The sequence below is a fragment of the Planococcus citri genome, chromosome 1, assembly GCF_950023065.1.
Source record: "Planococcus citri chromosome 1, ihPlaCitr1.1, whole genome shotgun sequence".
NCBI classification, from domain to species: domain Eukaryota; kingdom Metazoa; phylum Arthropoda; class Insecta; order Hemiptera; family Pseudococcidae; genus Planococcus; species Planococcus citri.
This window is the reverse complement of record NC_088677.1, coordinates 40,682,299-40,702,532: the sequence shown is the minus strand read 5'-3', so window position 1 is coordinate 40,702,532 and position 20,234 is coordinate 40,682,299. Positions and strand designations below refer to the sequence as shown.

Sequence of the window (20,234 nt, the reverse complement as noted above, 5' to 3'; positions counted from 1 at the left end):
CAAAAAAAAAATGTCATTGGAGGATGAAGTTGCCTACATTTTTAAATCGAAATGATAAAGTATGTTTTGAAGGAAAAAAAATTTTCGATCACAAGATTTGATGGTAGACTATATTAAAAAATTGTCAAAGTGTTTTTTTGCCCGACTTGTACATTAAAGGCTCCGGGAGAAAATATAATTTGAAAAATTACCAAATAAATCTATGAAATAAAGAATGTTACGTACCTGTAAGTACTCAAAATTTTTGAGGAAATTCGAAAGTATTGGAACAAACAAGAATTTTAGTATCAGGCAGAAAGTTCTACATAACAAAATTCAATTTCGCACGTGTTATCCAATATCCATTCCATTCATTGGATAATTTTTCTAAATGGCGATGTTTTTTCTTCAAAACATGTAAACTTTAAAATTTTCCTTTCGAGCAGAGAATTTCATAAGTATTCTCCGAATGTTTTGCAATCTTCACGTATTCTGAAGAAATTAAAAAATTCTGAAAAATCTATAAAATCGTGCTGGAGACTTCAAAATGGCTGGAAATAGGAATTTCGGTCAATAGCAGCTTGAGAGCTTATTATATTTTAATCATTTTTACTGAAAAAATATAGGCCCATTTAAACACGAGTGTAGGTAAAGTCTTCTCCGCAAAGAAAGTTTCAAATCATGGATATCTTTTTAGGAAACTCGATCATGAAAATATGTCATAGCCCATAGGTCTAAATAGAAACTTTGCAAAAATTTTTCCCAAAGTTTTCAAAAGTCTGACGGAACGTTTGATGGAATTTCAGTAGTAATTCACCAAAACTTACTAGTGATTCACCGAAAATTACCAACAGTTTACCAAAAACCACAAATATTTACCAACAGCAACAATTACCAGTAATGTATCGTATGTTGCTATTAATTAACAAAAAAGTTTTCAAAAGTGAAAAAATGTCAGAAAGTCATTTCTATAAGTTTGACATATCCCAGCAATTTATAGATTTTTTTCTTTGAAATTTTTACAAGTCAAACTTGAGATCTAGAAATTTACTTCAATGTAACTCAGAATGTCAGATTGTAATTTATTGCAAATTTTAAATGTTGGATAAAATCTGACGAAAATGTTACAAAATTACTATCGAAAGTTTTACCAACATCATTTTTTCCAAGTTTTGATTAAACATCTCAAAGTGTGCTTCTGTGTGAGTACAAAATTTGTTTTAAGAAGTCAGACAAAATATGGTGAAATCAAATTTAATAAATTCTAAACACTGGTAAACATTTTCCCCAAAATTTCAAAAGTCAAAATCACACGGATGAGCGCCACGCAAAAATATCAAAAAATGACCCAGGATTCATTTTTGCAATTATTTAACAAATTTTCAAAACAGAAAGAATTCCAATCTTCGAGTCACTGATAAAGGTATCAATTTTGGCTTGGAAAGGGGTAGCTGATCAGGAAGCATTAGCTCGACACATTTTTCTTCGGGATAGAACAGAGGCAAAAAAATCATCAAAATTTATGAAACCCAACTTCGTTTGATATACTTACGTAGGAGCATAAAAAACTACACATTTCTCAAAGTTACTCAAGTTTCTGTTTCAAAAAAAGGGCTCAGCAGTTTTGAATTATTCGACTACTAGTGAAAAATACGCTAATACGCTACATATTTCCAAAAACACCTCGAAAAATTGAAATTGTACCCATAAAAAATTATACGCAACTTCACGCCGCGCCGTCTGCATGGTTTAAGTGGATGAAAATTTCTACAAATACTTAGGCAGTTTTCCATTTAATCTCTCAATTTCATATCGAAAAGGAAAAAAAGGAAAATAAATAAAGATATACTTATAGAGAAATGAGAACGAATTTCAGCTAATTTAAGAAATTAGTCGCAATTTTGAATATTTTCTCGAGTGTTAAAGTTACTTTTTAAAACAATATGAACGAGAGCACAGTGCGTAGGTAAAAACTAATACAATTTTTATCACAGGGTAAAAGGGAACTTTGGGTCTCCATTAGCGTGATTAGGAAGCGGTGTAAAACGTCAGACGAGGTGAATACAGGTGGACCGTACGAAGAATGGAAGAGGTTGAGCGATTTTCTGCACACCAGTTTTGACATGGAGCAGACTTTACCACCTTTACTTGTCCCCTTTCGTAGCGCGTCGAGCTTTAGACCTCCTTTCCCTATCGCGTATAACGCCGCTTACTTTAAAAGCTAATGAATGTATACGTGAAGCGAAACACATTTTAAGATATACGTTTTCAATCCATTTGGATTTTTCTTATTTATGCGGGAATCCATTAGCGAGAATAAGGTAATTTCATCTTTGCTCCTTTTCTAATTCTTTTTCGTTTCGTTTTAACGCGCACCTATTTTTCGTATTCCTCTTTCTGTCTGTGTTAAACGTGCTCTCCTTTTTAAGTTATTAATATAGCGACTGAAAAAAATTGCATCGAGTTTTAGCCCTGTTTTTAATGATCGCTTGATTTTCATGTTATACGGTATACGTAAACGTATCTCCTGCTGGATAAATTATTTCATGTTGTTTAAAAGCATCTCCATCTATCATGAACATAGGGTTTAGGTATACATAGAGAGAATTATGAAGTTTGTTTCACAATATGTAGTCAGACGTATGGGTAACGAATAGGTACCTAGTACCTACATGTTTTTCCTTCATTGCAAATCGAGCTTTTTTGATGCGATTTTCATATAGGTACTTTGATTTACAATTTGACCTTGTTTCTCATGCTGTTTGGAAATTTTTCAATTACACGTATTTATTTTCAGAACGCTCATATTTCACGAATATGTTTTTGTGAAATGATATTGGCAGATGCGATAGGCGAACACTTATAGCGTTGGAAAATAACTCTGGAACTGCATTCCTGTCGTCTGAAAATCCCTCACTGGTCACTGATCTTTCTAATGCAGTTGGAGTAGTTGCATCACCAATCATCATAGATGTTTTAATATTAACCCCAAAATAATCAATGGGTACGTAAAGCTTCCAGTGCTGAGTAATGAACGTTTAAAAATTTATCCATGCGAATTTTTCCAAAGCAATTACTAAATAATCGGTCTTTGATTCCAATTGAGTTGAAAGAAAGTCCAAAAAGGTTACCTTTGATGCAAAAATATAAATTTCTGATTTCCCATCTCCTCCCCTTCCCTTCCCTTCCCTTCCCTTCCGGAGATGCTCCCCCCGGATCAAAACCAGGGGAAGGGGGGGGGGTGCATGAAAATTTTTGAAATTTTTCACAGATTATATAAATAAGTAGGTAAGTAGACAGAGTATTAGTATCTAATTTTTTGAAATTCTCCAAACATTTTCTAGGTTTTCTGAGACTTGAAAAATGAGGGAGTGGCTGAATTTTTTGCAGAGCTCGAAGATAGCTTCAAGTTAGGTATAACATGTAATTTTCCTGAAGTCTGAAAATGGGAGACAGATGGTCAAAAAAATTATATGTTACAAAAAAGAGTATTTTCTAGACGACCCCGCGCTTTGACAGCACTCGTTCACAATAATATATTGAGAAAAAAAACTTCAGCCATTGCTTTCCAATTTCGAAAAAAATTCTTTCTTGAAAAAATCCATCCAAGTCGCATTATATTAAATTCAAGAATTGGGTACTAAAACTAAAAATTTTTTCAAGTTTCTAGGAATCTGATGTAATATTAATAAGTCTACTCAATTTTTCTTACTTATGTAGAAGTCAGACAACATCATGCAACATTTATTGCCACTGCGAAAAATTAAGTGGTCTTTTTCAACAGATTCTTACTCAACAGCAAAAATGCAATAAGTTACATTTTTTTCAGCTAACATAACAACGCTCCGCAAATTGCAATGTTTTAGTTCAAATCTCACACATTTACACATATGTGACCCACCTCTATAACAAAATCGACCATTTCGACAAAATGTCAAAAAATGTTTTTTTTTTCAAAAATCTGATCTTTCAACCCTTAAAATTCATTTTAAACGTCATTATTTTGAGAACTTTTTTTCGTCGAAATGGTAGATTTTGTCAGAGCAGGTCACGTATAGCAGTTTAGAAAAAATCGATAAATATTCAGGAAAGTCATTGAAATGTGAGAGTATGGGAAAAAAGTAATTAAACCAAAGCATTGACGTTTGTGAAAAAAAATACCATCCTCATCCATTAACATAATTAGTGCGAACTTGTGTATTTACGCGAAAGCTGGAATACTCGCGCAACGAATTAAAAAGCTACATTTACTTAATTATCAAAAAAAAAAAAAAAATTTAATACAGGCGGGTAAAACACGCGAAATCGAATCAAGCGACTTTTTTTTCTAGTTTTTTGTACACATTTTTTTGGGGTAAGTATAAGTAAGTAAGTAAGTAAGTAAGTAAGTAAGTAAGTGAGTATTTTTTCAATTCGAAAATTAAATCGAACGTTGCCCTTAGAGGCGCCATTCGTTGCGTCGTGAATCTTATCAGAATTTAGTTAATAGGGTATAAAAACAGAGTAAGAAATACTATCTAGACGACACCAATCGTTACAAACGGTTACACATACATACAAATACGAGGATAGATGTATTTTTGGCTTCAATTCAAATAAACAGCAAATCGCTTTATCTCATTTCGCCGAAAACAATTTATGGGATTTCTTTTGCAGCGGCTTTTTGACAATTGTATTAAGAAAATTAAATTGGTCCATCTTATCGTGATGGTGGAGTGTCGGAATAGGAGCAGTAGTAACGCGTACGAATACGATTTACTTCTTAACAGCATGCACGCCGTTTATACACAGAGTAGACTACCGGAGACGCAGAGGAGACACACAAGAGTGTACGAAAAACGCACATTTTAGCCGATGGCTGGATGGCTGTGGCAGTGGCAGCCACCAGCAGCGGCGGCCGCGGCCCCCGGCCGGTCAGCCAGCCACCAAAACGAAAATCGTCATCGTTCAAATGGATCGCTCTGCTATTTAATTCGCAAAGAGAATATAAACATGTGAACTTTACAGCTAAGTCGCGCTAACGCGTACTCGGTGTACCGCTTAAACGAGCTTTTTAATACAAATTTTAGGTATATATCGTTTCGAAATAATTCAACGCTAATGGACGAACGTTAGTGGAATTAATCGTCGCGATGAGAATCCACCTAATACCAGATTACTTTATATTTTCACGTTTTAAACAAACCGGCTTGATTTCTGGAAAAGCGATACGGTCTGTTGAATAAGTTGAGCGTTTTTTTTTCTCTCTTTCTCCGTCTCTCTTTTTCTTTACATAGAATATAGAAAGGTATATATTTTTTTGTATCATTACTATCATCATTATTTGGATGACAATCGAACCGTAATTCCGTTACATGCGTTTATGCCGCATATACCTGGAATATTTTTATTCATTATTGTAAACACTATTCGAAAATTATCAATAAATTTTCCCAAACGTAAATGCCATTGACGCGACGCGACGCGACGTGGCGACGTTTTCCCAACACCGATGACCATTGTTTTAAAATCTTTATAATGTTGCCAAATCACTTCCCATTTTGTCTACAATTTAAGTTTGTTAAACAACTTGTCGGTGTTTACATTGCTGAAGCAACAGATGATTTGTCAAAGGGTGAAAGCCGAAAGGCGTCGAATAAGAAAAACAGTTCTTATATATTTTTTCTTCTACTTTTTTTTTCACGACAGACTATACCTTCATTCTTTTGTGTAATATCTCAGCCTATATGATATTTTATTTGTTTCATTTTGTGACGTTGCGATGACGTCATTATGAACATGAAAAATTTTTTTTTTAAAACGAAAAAAATTTTGGAAAAAAAATGTACCGAAAATTTTCGACTTTCAAGAATCTGCTGGAGGCTCGAGAACTACTCAAAACAGTTCAAAACTGTTTCCAATCTATTCGGGGAGGGAGGGGGTAAAAATAGGAGACGTCCTCAATTTCCGCTTTCTATAGGTCAAATTGGCGAAATTTCGGTGTTTTCTGATTTTTGCATGACGCGACATAGGCATGGTTTTCAAAAATACATCGAATAATGTACCTACTTCAACATCTGAACTTTTGGATGGTAATGCATTTTATAGCATGTTCTTTCAATTTAGTTCTGTCCAGTTCAAAAATGTTTCTGTGTTTGGGATACCTTATACCTACCTATCGAGAGAAGTTCATCTCCCAAATTCAACTTCAGACTAAGGGTCTCGAATTCAGAAGTCAAGTCGCTTAAATCAATGTTGAATTCTTAGGACTTTCACAAAAACAATTGTTGCTTCGATTCAAATTTATTGAGGCTAATTGCGATGAGCAAAAATAAAAGCATTTCGACTGAAATGAAGAATGCTTCTGATAATTTTTTACATATGCATCCTTTCACTACCGGCCTTTATTTAGAACAATATTTCTATACCCACAAGGCTTCAAACCCTCTAAGCACAAATATATACCTGAAAAATTAACCGGGTATTTCGATTACCAACTATTGGTTTGATTATAGCAATACTTCCTTGGTTGGTTTCGCGCCAGCGCCAGAATTTTTGCACTTATACAGGCACCCGCATCTTATTATTTGAACTGAATCTGTTCGTTAGTGCTAAAACAATTTCCATATTCCGGTAATAGTCTAGGTACGTCGCATTTTACCACCATAATAAAGCCTCTCCACTGGTATGTCCAGCTATAGCGACATAAATTTCAATTTACTAAACAATCCCGACGGGATACAAATTCAATGGCGACTTTAATTCGAACGATTAATTAATTTAATTTAATTATACGCGTCCGTGCGAATTCATTATTACGCATAAAATCAATTATCGCGTGCTTTTCAAAGAACAGGGAAAAATAAAAAGCACGCGTAAATACGAAGAAAATCCGTTTTTCACATGTCCGAATAAGGAAATACTAACGCTGGGTACCAATAGCTACTCGTAGGTATACAGTATACACGAATACCAGAGAAAGCTTTCCAAATGACGTACCTCTACCTACTAAGCTAAAAAGTAATACATAATGAATAAATAAACAGATTTAATCCTTCACTAAAATAGATTTAAAGTTAACTTTGAGCGTGTGCTTGTTGAAGTGCTTTTTCAAAGGAAGTTGGTTTAAAATTTAAACAATACGTTTCTTGGGAGTCGTTAAAAGCTTTATTCGGCCGGTTACAACGTAAGAATTAAACTGAAAACGTAATAATGAATGAAAGCGGAGATTCGATTTGTAAATCAAATTGTCAAAATAATTTAATTGAAATTTGAACTAACTTCAATTCAAACAGCACGTTTCTTTCTTCAACGTGAATCGCAATTGTTTAACAATAAGATGTTTGATTCCGAGTATTTTGTATATTGAAAAGCCATGTTTGCAATAAGGTACTTATTTTTAGCCTGATTTTCTTCAGCAAAACTAGGCTTTTACGTTCTATCAATTTATCAAAATTTAGGGCAAGACTTGTCAGGAAATATGCTTCATGGATGATCGCAAAAGTTCATCACCTTATTCAATGGCATGTACGCCAAAGTTCAGCATTCGACGATTTTCCCTACAAGTGTCCATGTACCTACCTAGTTAGGTGCCCAAAATGTTGATTTTTTTCATGAAAATCTTCCAATTTAAAAGAAAGAAGTCACCATACATTTTTCAAGGAAGATTTTGAATCCTGATTTTTCTCTTAAAAATAATACATTATCCCCCCCCCCCAATTTAATCTTATTTTTTCAACATATCAACTTCAAAATTTCATATTCTTTCGCAACATTTTTACGCTCGTTTTTTCAAGCTGAATTGTATCCACCTCCAGTCCTCCACCCTCACCTTAAACTTTATTCTGCAACTTCGCCAAAAAATATCGTGTTTCTCTTCGCTCAAACTACATACTTTTCTATTCGGCAAGTTTCTATCTTCGAATCCGACATTCATGGATTGGATCTTAGAATTAGCTGATTTGATCCATCGAAGTTGAAAGCAACGAATTTGTGTAGTGCATTTGAAGGAGTGCAGGGATGCTACTCAAATTTTTCTCAAAAAAAGTAACTTTAGTAACCAAAAAAGCTGGAAAAAGTAACCAAAAAAGTGACCAAAAAAATTTTCAATGCAAAAAATATAAGTAGGTGAGGTGACCGAAAAACTCTGATCCATACAAAACTACTACATTTTATTTTCAGAGGTGTGATGAAGCGATGTGTTGGAGGGGGGGGGGGGGGGGAGACTGAAATTCTCCCAACTTTTCACGCTAGATTTTACCAACTTTTACTCTACCACCACCCCCCCACCCAACAACAAGATTTTTTCAAATAATTGGTCAGATATTGATGAGATTATGTTTTTGGAATTTGTCGAGTTGATTTTTCCATTTTAGGAAATGTTTGAAAATTGTAGCAGTAGAATTCATATTTGGCCGAGCGAAGCGAGGGCGAAAGCTGCGAAAAATTTATGATTCGAAACATAAAACAACCTCATTTTTTAAGCAAGAAGTTGATTTTCGTGGCTTCAAAAGCTTCAAATTTTAAAAGTTTTCAGAAAATTACATATACCTAGGTAGGTACCTATTTGGTATTTGTAAAATATGAGTAAAAGCCCGAGCGAAGCGAGGGCGAAAGCTGCGAAAATTGATGATATGAGACGTAAAACAATGTCATTCCTGATGATGTAAGTAAAAAGTTGATTTTTCTTGGCTTCGAAATTTTTAATTTTTCAGGAAATTATTATGCGTATATTTATAGAAATATGAAGAAAAGCCCGAGCGAAGCGAGGGCAAAAGCTTTCGAAAATTCACAATTCCTGAGAGGTAAAACAACATCATTTTTTATGAAAAGAAAAAGAGTTCTGGGTAAAATTTTGAAGAAAAAAAAGGATATTTGTGAAAAAACACGGAAAAAGTAACTTTTAGTAACCAAAATTTTTAAAAAGTAACCAAAAGTTACTATTAGTAACTTTAGTAACTTGGTTACTTAAAAAGTAACCGAGTAGCATCCCTGACTGGAGTGTAATGTATAAAAATTTATAAAAGACTGTAACAATAAATAATGTATTGTTATTCATCTATAGTAGCTTTTACCAATTTTTTTCAAATCTCGATAAAAAAGTAAACAGAAACTACGGTTCCATCGCTGAAAATTGGGTAAGAGGAAGAGGGGCGGGATTCTTCGAATGCTTAGGGGTTTGATCAAATTGATTTAAATTTAGAAACAGAATAAAGTTCGCTATCATTGGTACAAAGATTTCATATTAACAGCACAAAATACCCAAGTTGGAATAAAACTCTATTTTTCACCTCATGTATACGAAAAATAAGAAGGGTTAACGCGTGGATTTTCAACCTTTTCAAGCATTTTAAAAAATCAATATGGAAAAAGGTATATATATATATCTGCAGGATTACTCATAGTAGGTATTCGATACACTAACGTGTGAATTGGTTAGAAAATACCTTTACTAAAATGAGAGGCAACGCCACACTACCTACAGCAGAAAAACGAAGAATTCGATTTATCATATAGTTACCTACAACCAATCATTACCCAAATGTTTTCAACGTTTAACCATTACTTTATGTTAACCTTTTTTTTTTTTCATTTTTTTTCAAATCCCGACGCGTACAGTTAAGGTACTCGCGTATACCTGCACAGTGCACACAACAAAACTTGTTCTCAAATTGATCGGTGTTAGGCTATACATTGTGGGAAAAAACAGATCCGTCAAGTGCACACTGCGAATGTGGATGTGGCGCACTCGGGGCGGGATGCGGGATGCGGGAAAAATACCATTATACGTAAACAACGAGCGCAACAACGACAAGATGAGAACGTTTACAGTGAAAAACAGTAACAGACTTTTGCATTTTTTGGCGAATTGAAACCACCCTTTATATATAATGGGCACTCGCACTGGTATACCTACTTACCGTTTATCCGTTTTGAAAATCGGAAAACGGCCGCTACGATGCATGATTAAACTGGCAGCGTACTGATCGGACATACGGACAGACGAGCAGACTAATTAACTGTTGTTATTAGAACCCTGTCACTCTTCTCCTATTTGTCTGATGCAGGAGGGACATTTTCCGCTCATCTCTTCTCTCTGTGCGAAAACCTACATCAGAACTTAATTAACGTACTCTGTTTCCCTTCTTTCCGAAAATTTCCTACACCGTAGCTGATGTGCGGTTACATTAACTTTAGACGCATTAAAACCCTCTTTACTTAAAAGCTACCGTTTGCCGTCGCTCTTGCGTTCCTTCCTCCTGCATCCCTCAGAGCGCCGCGCACTCGGTCCGACATTTGGTCTCTCTTCTTTCCTCTGGCAGGGTTACTTTTCGTAGAACCACGCGAATATGCCGATTTTCACCATTACGAATATTTTGCGCGCCTTCATTTCGCACCCATTTACTAGCTATTTTCTACTCATCGGCATACCTCTCCGCTCTACACCTGCAGTCTACCTTATCGCAATGTGGACACGAGCGGCGCGGCGCGGCGCGGCGGGGACGCGGGACGGCGAGATAACCAAGCTCAGACGTGCGGAGGTGTAAACAGTTAACTTCGTTAAGGCATCAATAAAAGCTTTATTTAATAGTAATCAACGTTAACTTTGAACTTTGAAATTTTATACTCCCTCGCTCGCCTTTATTAGTACACCGATTTAACATTAACCCGCGAGAGAGGGTCGTTTTTCATCATTCACCTCATAATTTTTCTTTATCCCGCGTCTCCAGTACCTTACCACCGCGACCGGCACCGGCGTAACTATACTCTTCTCGTATTTCGTTCATTTGTCGCGCTTATTTCGCTACCTCCTTTCACTACGGTACGCTCTACTCTACGCTATACGCCGCTGTCTATTCATTCATTTCCCATCGATTCCGCCACCAGTCGCGTCGTATTCTTCATTTCCCCCTTCACAAGGGTGCATTTCTTTCAAAATAATATAAGAAAATAGCTAAGTGGTATTCTCGTCGTCGGCCCTCTCTATCCTTCCACTTCTTCTGTATACTTTGCCGAAGAAACCCTATTTAAAGATTCGTGTCGCGAGGAAGTGCTTTTAATGCAATCATATCATAAAAGCTGGGTACTCGGGTAAATAGCACAAAAATACGGATTTCCCATTCCCAGCAGTCAGAGGGGAAGATAAACACTTGTTTGGGCAGCATTTAGCTGGTTCCATTACGTTCCATTTAATTTAACTAATTCATCCCAGGTGGAGTGAAAAATTTTACCTTATCCTTCTTACCCTTGACCTGAAATTTTAACCTAGGTCAGAAACTGAAGCAAGCGCATTTTCAGGGTCATGAATGACTAACAAATTTAGAGAATCGATGAGGGAAGGGAGATAGTGAACACTAAAAAAGCATAACCGGAAATTTTTAACGGTGGCAAAATGCAAGACTTTGACCATCTTTGCAAAAGGCGGCACTTTTCGGGAATTATTAGCAAAAAGTGATTTCAATTTGGAAACAATTAGTAAGTTTTCAAAATGTGACGTATCATCACATTCATAATTATTGAGAGGGCCATTGAAAAGAACCTCACAGTTCACTGAATTATTATGTTGATTTCTTCCTGATTTCATTCAACAGTTCCCAAAATCTTCATAAAAATGTTCTCAGACTGTGAAATGTGAATAAGTATATACCTATACAATTCAATGGACGAAGAAAAAAGGAATATTTTTTCACCGGTAAAACTAATCCGAATAAAGTACATCTTTCACAGATGAATGGTAATTGTATTTGGTTTTCATTAAACACCCCTTTTCATATGTTTAAATTGAAGCTAGTCCAGATACGGTAGATAGAAAAGCTGAGAGTAAAGTAGCAGCCGAGTGTTTCATTAACCTAATTGCAAAGCAGAATGACGTCCAAACGAAACGAGGGCAAAATCACCAAAAAATTTACACTTTACGAAGCAAGATAACTCCATTTCACGAATACACAAAATTGCATTTCATTTCATTTGCCAATTGACCATTTCAATCATGAAAATTACAAATTTGCCAATCAATAGCTCAAAACCATCGACCTGACAACTCTTCAAGCTTGGAAATATTTCATAATCGAGTACTATAGAGTTTCTTCTCTTGAGGAGAAAAATGGCAATATTTCAATTTTTCCTACCTACTCCCCCACCAACCAATTATCCGAGCAAAATATGTACTTGCATCAAACAAACAATAATGCAAATTTCAATATCACTTTTCAAAACTGAATTCAAAATTTGGAAACATATTCCATATTTGAATGAGTTTTCAAGAAATTCTTAAATTTTCATAGAAAACCGTTAAAAATGGAGATTTTTTATTTCATCGTTTTCAGATTTGACGTAAAAGTACGAAGTTATTTTACAAATAGCTCTACCTTCGAAACGACGCATTTGGGCAACAAAAACAAAAAACAAAAAAACTCCACACTATTTATAAATTTCGTGTTTAGAACAAAATCAGCGATAAAAACCTTAATGCAAGTTTCAAGTTCAATAACGACTTAAAGCGCATTGTAGACCGAGAAATGCGAATTTCCAAACACACGCGAGCAAATTGAAAAAGACGAAGAAAGAAGGGAAAGCTGTAGGGAAGAACAATGGCTAAAAATTCAAGTTCTCGTCGTCACGCCAGCTAAAATACCACTCTTAGCAATTACAACCTTTTAACCGAAGAAGTAATAATTATAGCCAACGCTGACGCTGATAGTACAACGCGTTGTTGATGCTGATGCAATAAGCTTTACAGCTTTTACAGAAGGTGTCGCCTGTTAAAACAAAACGCCAGCATTCAGAGTAATCATTTCTAATGGTAAAACGTATAATAGGTCGGGGATATATATAATGCGCGCGAGAGAGGGATGAATGGTCGCCAAAGTTTCAAATTCGACTTGGACGAATTGGAAAACGGCACAAACTTTTACACTTAGAGCTTTTCTAGTAATCACTTAGCGTAAAGGAGGTTGAATTAGTCGAATGAAAGTTTTTTCCGCACACTCCTCTTTTCAACTTTCGATACAATATATCGTCCCTACCAACTGTAAGTGAACCTCTTCCCCCCTTCTTACTTTTATTATACCTCTCACACAACGCGATAATTTAACCTCATTCCAGTTTTTTTCTCTTCATCTCGCTGATGCTATTACTCTTTTAGCGGTATAAGTTTTTCAATTTTTTTTCATTTGTTTTTTTACGTTATGTTTTTCCCTCGGATTCCAGTAAATGAGGATTTTCTACGACCGTTCGGGTTCTTTATTTCATCTCGAGAACTACTCAATGTCAATAGTCAAGATATCTATAGTTGTACCTACTACTTGATAGATAACCGACTTTCACCGACGAAAATAACAATACGAACCTCATTTACACAACAATTTTAAGTGATTTTATGTTTTGAAAACTCAATCAAGTGGAGAAAAATTCTCACAAATGAACACCCATCAATCCATACTACATGGCTTTTCCTCTTGATCTGATTCTACAAGTGCTCATTTATAGGTAACCTTGAGACAAAATTCAAAGTTGGTTCATCAGCATATCGGTTACCAGTTTGAACAAATTTTCACACCTTCCAAATTTCCACTTCTGCTTTTCCATCACTCGCGCAGTTCACACGTTTACTATACGAACAAATACACAGTACACTTCGAAATGCAAAAAAAGACCTACGAAAGGGAAAAACTATGGCGAATAATGCGGATGTGGAATTAACAATACTAATAGTTTCACCCTACTACTTCGCTGCCGAGACAATGAGAAGCTTTCAGCAACTTTTTCATTTTATATCTAATTTTGTACTTTTCAGTTAATGACAAAGTTGAGTAGGAATTTCGATTTTTTTTTTCATACGAGTATGATTTACGACAAATGTTTACCTCTCCTTAAAAATGCTTTTCATCATCTGTCTCACTTTGCTTTTTTAGTCATTCGCTTTTACTCTTCCTGCTCTTAATTAAAAAATATAGCTCCTTTTTTCCATTCTTTCGCCAGTAATTAGTTAAATCTCGAAATATTTTTGAGTGTTTTTGCGGCATTCTGCCATTAACCGCTGTCGCCACACTGACGCAACCCGCGCATATTTTCTAACTAAAAAAAAAAATTACACTCGAAAATTAAAGCACCTTTCTTTAAATTGAGAGAGAAAAAAACACCTAGAAAAAGAGAAACGAAATCAAGAACAAGGGAGAAACGGACAGCGTAAGAGAAAAAACTTTTAATTATCATTGAAATAATCAGACGTATCTTTTCGCGTCCGTTTACTAATTAACAAAGCGCATCGTTTTAACCGAAATTAATTAAAAAGACTGAAACGACCACTTTGTTGAACGCTTAATTAGGTTGGATGTTTCACTTTTTTTTCCTACTTTTTTTTTGAAAATTTTCAACTGCAGGATTCGTTTTGCTCAACGTACGAGTACATGTAAGTGTAGGTACGTAATGCATACTGGTCGAATTTCGAAAATTCACTCAACAGAATAAATATAAAAAGTGCAACTAAATTACTGCACTTGCATAGTGCTTTTTTCCTAATTCGTTACGTGATGGAGCTTCTCTCTCAGCAGAGGTCTACCTCTGAACGCATACCAGACGATGATATTACACCACGAAAAAAAAACAGCCTTTGCGATAAAACGACTTAAAGGTTAAAAGATGTAAATTGATGTGACAAATAAGTTCTTTTTCAGTCACTTTTTAGACGACAACTGAAAAAAATACCACAAACAGAACTTTCCGAACTGCATAACTAAAAAGGGGGAAGCAAAAATGTATTATTCATAGATTTTCGAAGAACACGCCAACACGAAAAACGTACAATTATATTAATTATACCTCGTGGTCTGTAGTATCCGAGTTTTCATTTTTAGCGGTGTTTCATTTCACTTTCTTAAAAAAAGAAGTATTTTGTACGAAAGGAAAATTCATAAAATCATGGATATTACTTTTTCGTGATAATTGTCTCTTGGTTAAGACATCAAAATTGTCACAATTTTTTTACATTTCAACAAAATATTTTCAAGCCAGATGATGGAAAGGTCCGGTAAAGGGGTTGATAAGTTGAAGTCGTTCAAAAAGCACATCTGGGGCCCTCTCACATGTACATGTCAAATTTCATCCTCCCAGGTTAGTTTGAAGAACACGAAAAAATGAAACTCATTTCTTCCTATTTTAACGTTTTTTGACCATTTTCAATTTCCTACCCTTCCTCTTAGAAATTCAGTCGAGCGTAAATTTTGGGTTTATGTTCTTCTCACTTAGACCTCTTAAATCCAACGTCAACCCGAGTCAAAATATCACACTTGAGCAAATTTCGTTGAAATGACTTCGACGAAGATGTGTTCAAATTTCAATTTAAAACGAGAAGATCTTATACTTATACCTATGGAACCCCGACTTGGATTTTTTCTATATCACAACTTTTTCGTAGCCAACCATTTCCATACTGATTAATTTTTTGAAACCTCCTCGTAGCCCAATTTCCGAACTTTTCAGCCCCTCAACACAAACTTTGAAACTCATCAAATGATTAAGCAACTAGACTGTAATGACGCAAATTACTCAGACAGCGTAATGAATTCGTGAAAAAGTTATCATTTTTTCGAAAAAAAACCGCTATTAACGATTGTTTTATTCTTATAATTTTTTTTTTTGGATAATAATTTTTCAAAATTCAAAAAATTAAATAAAAAATTTCTCAATATGCATTCATTTTATTTTATTTTTTTCAAAACCAAAAAATGGCTTACTGTAATAATGAGTTATTAAGCCCACCGTAAGAGCACAAAATTTACAATTTGATTACCACTAGAAAATGTATCCAATAACAGGTTTTTATTGTAGGTTTGCATCAAGCCGATAGGATTGCCGATAAGAATACGAAAAATTCAATAAATTTGCAAGACGAAAAGTAAAGGGAAAATCACCGTAACATATTTCCCCTGAGTATCCTTTATACAACGTTTTGACTAGAGACAAAATGACAATAGAGGCGAGATAGGACTCAAACAGTTTGAACTGAAATTTCACAAACTACAGGCTCACAATTGCTATTGTAACGTAGAGAGGGGAAAACGCAATAGAATAACCATCGCAGGATAGGTAGGTAGGTATATTAATACCAAACATTATCGATATAAATGAAGCAATTTAATTACGTATATTGTATCTACGAGTACGTATATTGGAAAAAAGATACCTACCCGAGCCTGTGCATCGTACCGCAGATCTGGATTACATTACATCGACGTCATAATTTATGTCTTTAATTAACAATCTGCCGTGAAAGGGTAAGTAATAAATGATTCGAAACGCTAAAAATTCTAATTAAAAAGAGTCCTCACGTATCGATGCGAATTTTACATAGGTATAGGTATAATTTTGAAAAACGAAAAATTGTACCTGGCATTGGCATATTCATTCGACTATCGAATCCAACCGCATAAATCGAATTTTGAGAGAAAAAAATTGTTATTCTCATACAGTACAACGAGATAAAAGTCGATTAAATATTGTCCAAATAATTCAGTAATTAAATAATCGAGCAGAGTAAATTATTTACATCAGTCGACGCGACAGTAGCGACGAAGAGAGTATACGAACCGTTGTAATAGAGTTATTTTCGAGCGACATGTTTAAAAAGTGTTTACATTTACGGGAATGACAAAGAATGTGTGACGTTCGACATGTACGCAGCCATTCGCCCCGAAAATATAATTTGCGGCCTCCCTTAGGGGGCCATCATTTCCCCGCTGTTTACTCTTAAAATAAACATTTAATCAACGGCAGTTATCGACTGAATATTTACTCGCGAAACCGTTCATCATTTTTCACCTACTCGAAAGATTCCGAATGAGGTTCACAGTCATGTAATTTTATTTTCTGATGGAAATGTTTGTTAAAAGGTTTTCGTTGTTTTTCTAGTATTAGTGCGAATTGCACAGAAATTTAAACGGCGAGGGATGCGACCTAAGAGCGCCGAATTTAAGATAAAACACAGAGTAAAAAAAATGAAAAATTGATAAAAATAAGAGATTATTTTCTGAACTTTTTTTTTTCATTCGTAAGATGAAACGGTTATTTTCTGATAATTTTTCATTAGTAATTGATCAAATATGCTTGGAGTAGAGCGAAATGTCGAGAGTGCATCCAAATACGAGACAAGATTTTCAATCAATGAGATTGGATGAAGGAAAGTTGCTGAAAAGTTTAGAAGAAAATCATCATAAGTAGTAATAAACTCTCTTTCAACTTACGGAGCTACTCAGAAATATGTACTTTGGCTTACATCCTATTTTCCTCTTAGATTGTAAGAGAATAAAATTAGTGTTTTAATTTCACTTGCAGTACGTCACATGTTATTAGAAAAATGAACAGAATTGAGAAAAAAATTTTCTTTACTCTTCCCTAAAATCTACAAGTTTAGAGAAAACATCTGTGAAACCACCGAATAAAATGAAAGACTGAAAAAACGGGTTGGGTTGTCTATCATTAGTATTTATACATCTTCAAATACCATAACGCAAATTGCAAAAATTAATGTCGTAAATTTCGTTTAATGCGACCAAAAAATTGCTAGATAATAAATAACCATTTTGGCGAATCATTATGAAAAATGTTACAAGCACACAAAGCGCAAAAAAGAAATGACGTAAAAAAATAATAAATTGTAAAAATTCGATTTTTTCATTAAAAATTTCAAAAACTTGAATTCCTCAAGAAATATCTATGTAATTGAAATAATGATAGCCTAATAATAAAATAACAACACAAAATAGCTTTTGCATGAAAAAATGGATTAGGTGTATAATTAAAATTGATTAAGAAACTGAAAAAATCATTTTAAATGTTACAAAATTGTTCATAACATTTAGAGAAGATGAAAATTGTAAAGTTTTTGCAATACTTATTTCAATCTATCGCAAAAAAAATGTCTGCAACATTAACGGGTTCATTGCAAAGAATTTTCGAAATTAATACCTACATAATTTTCAAGGTACTCATTGAACCAGTTTTTGAAATAATCTTAACGGTATTATTTACAAAACAGAATTGGCAATTTTGTTTCTCCTCGTTTTTCTTGTAGAATGCTTGTCCTCCCTCCCCTCTAAAGGGCATAAGTTGTATAAAATTGGTCGTAGCACAAAATTTCTACAGCAGTTTGTAAAACGATTGATTATTAGGAGTTTCTAGGAAGAACTCGCACACAACAAGCACATTCCAGGCACAGATACTTGCCCTGACAATATCTTTTTTTTTTTTCTATACTTGCGCGACGAAAACGCGTACGTACTAAGAAGTATAGTACTTAAAATCCCTTCATCTATTTAAAATTAACAAATTCAGCAGTACTCACTTACGAAATGTTTAGTCTCTACTCCTACGAGGCCTGCCAACTTTTCCTTTCCTAATGGTGGTACCAGTTGTTTGCTGCTGTCCAGTCGGCATCGACGATCCTTTAAAACATTTATTCCAATCCTGTTCGCAGTACAGACTGTTTCCCATGATACAATATCGATCTCCACGCGTCAATTTAGCGCCGCATTTACAACAGGAAAAACATCGTAAATGAAATACTCGATGAAAGGTATTGTTAGCCGGTGAATCAGGTACTGACGGTACACCTGCTTTCATGACCATCTCGTGAGCTGGGATTGATTCATTACAAGAGAAGCACAGTCCGGTGCTACCGTACATTCTGTAAAGAAAAACCAGAATCATGTATGTAGGAAACAGATGATAAGAGAAAAGGAACAAATTAAAACCGCTCGCAGAACACGATTTAAACAAAAAAAAAATATCCCATCAATTAACTGAGATTATAAATTTCGAACCAAAAAAAAAAAAACACGAATGGAACTTGATTGAGGATCAACGTGTTATCTTTTACAACAAAATCTATTAAACTAACAAGAGAAAAACACGGGTAATCTTTTTAATTCAATTGACATCGAAGAAGGCGTAGGTATTTTTTTAAAAGCATCTATTTGCTTTTCAAGTATAAGTAAGTACCTACATATGTAGGTATTCGACCACATTACTGCGAGCTTTACGCGCGGATTAAGGTTGGTACATCAATGAAATAAAATGGGCTTTACGTCATTTATCGAGTTGATGAAAAATTTTCAAAGAGCCTTTTTTTTTCTTGAGCAAAATCCTATCATTTGTAGACAATTTTAGTTTCGCATTATGGGCTGAAAATCAGGCAGTTTTCGAGATCTTGAATTCCGAATTTTCTGTAAGAGAATGCATTTGTGGTATGGGGAAGGTGCGTGGGAGGGAGGGATTGAAACATTTTCAGGACTACTCAAAATTTTCGAATGTTTGTTCAAATTTTGAAATAAACGATTAATTTATTCTCAATTTTTTGCTAATTCGTCGAGTACCGCAACAATGCTCTCACCACGTAATAAAAGAATTACACCGCATTTCGAATCGGAATGCATCGTAATAATTCTTTTCGTTTGGTTGCCGGTTAATGTACGACCGTCATAAAGCGACATATGTTAGAAGGGCGGATTATGTATGTCGTACGAAATTTAATTAGATAACTTGACGCTGTGTTGGAGCGTACGTGTGTTACGATGTTCTGTATTAGTACATCCTGGTAATGATAGAGTGACTCTTCCTCATCTCGGCGTGGCAGCTTACACGTGTCCCATGTGTTCTATCATTAGCGCACATTTTATATTCGCTACCGTCTAATTAATTCTGAAAACAAGGGCGATCGGACTGGTGGCGGCGGTCGCGATGCATACGCGAAGGGCGAGAAGAGCCCTTCATCTGGGCTGAAATTCTTTTGAAGGTCCTGCCACCCCTCTTCGTTCTTTGGTTTCTTCATTACCACATAAGTTGGTACAAAGAGATAGGACAGCGACGCGCAGAAAGCAAGAGAAAGAGAAAGCCTGATTGCAACTTGAACTGTTGTATAGTGTTTGTCTCTAATTAGCGAAACTACTCAGTCTTCATTTTAATTACGGTAGCTTTTCGTATTTAGTTATTTGATTCTAAAAAGCAATCGGAAACTTGTGTTTACACACTGAAAAAATTTACATTCTTTGGGTCCTCTAATTAAGGCGCACTTTCTTAATGATGTATATTCGAGACTGTAGCAGAGACATTTTCAAACTAGGTAGGCATTAGGTAGTCCTACGTGAGTTTTTTCTCTCTCTCTCTCTCTCTCTCTTTCTTTTATATCCTAAATTAGGCGTAATTAATCAAAATTATAATCAAAATTGAATTAATTACGTTGAAAAGAAATTCGACCAAAAATTCAACCTTATTAACTCTAA

At 34.9% G+C, this 20,234-nt stretch overlaps 1 protein-coding gene across 3 annotated transcripts in view; it reads right to left on the bottom strand.

The window, feature by feature from the left end:
* LOC135831928 (LIM domain transcription factor LMO4-B-like) overlaps positions 1-20,234 on the bottom strand; it is a 105,864-nt gene that overhangs the window by 4,816 nt on the left and 80,814 nt on the right. For 2 of the 3 annotated variants that reach the window (XM_065344793.1, XM_065344796.1), the window contains one exon: positions 18,299-18,640. In XM_065344793.1, coding sequence (XP_065200865.1) covers positions 18,310-18,640 — 331 coding nt within the window. In that variant the 3' untranslated portion in view covers positions 18,299-18,309. The remainder of the gene's footprint in view (positions 1-18,298; positions 18,641-20,234) is intronic. The other variant, XM_065344795.1, reaches the window with a different exon arrangement.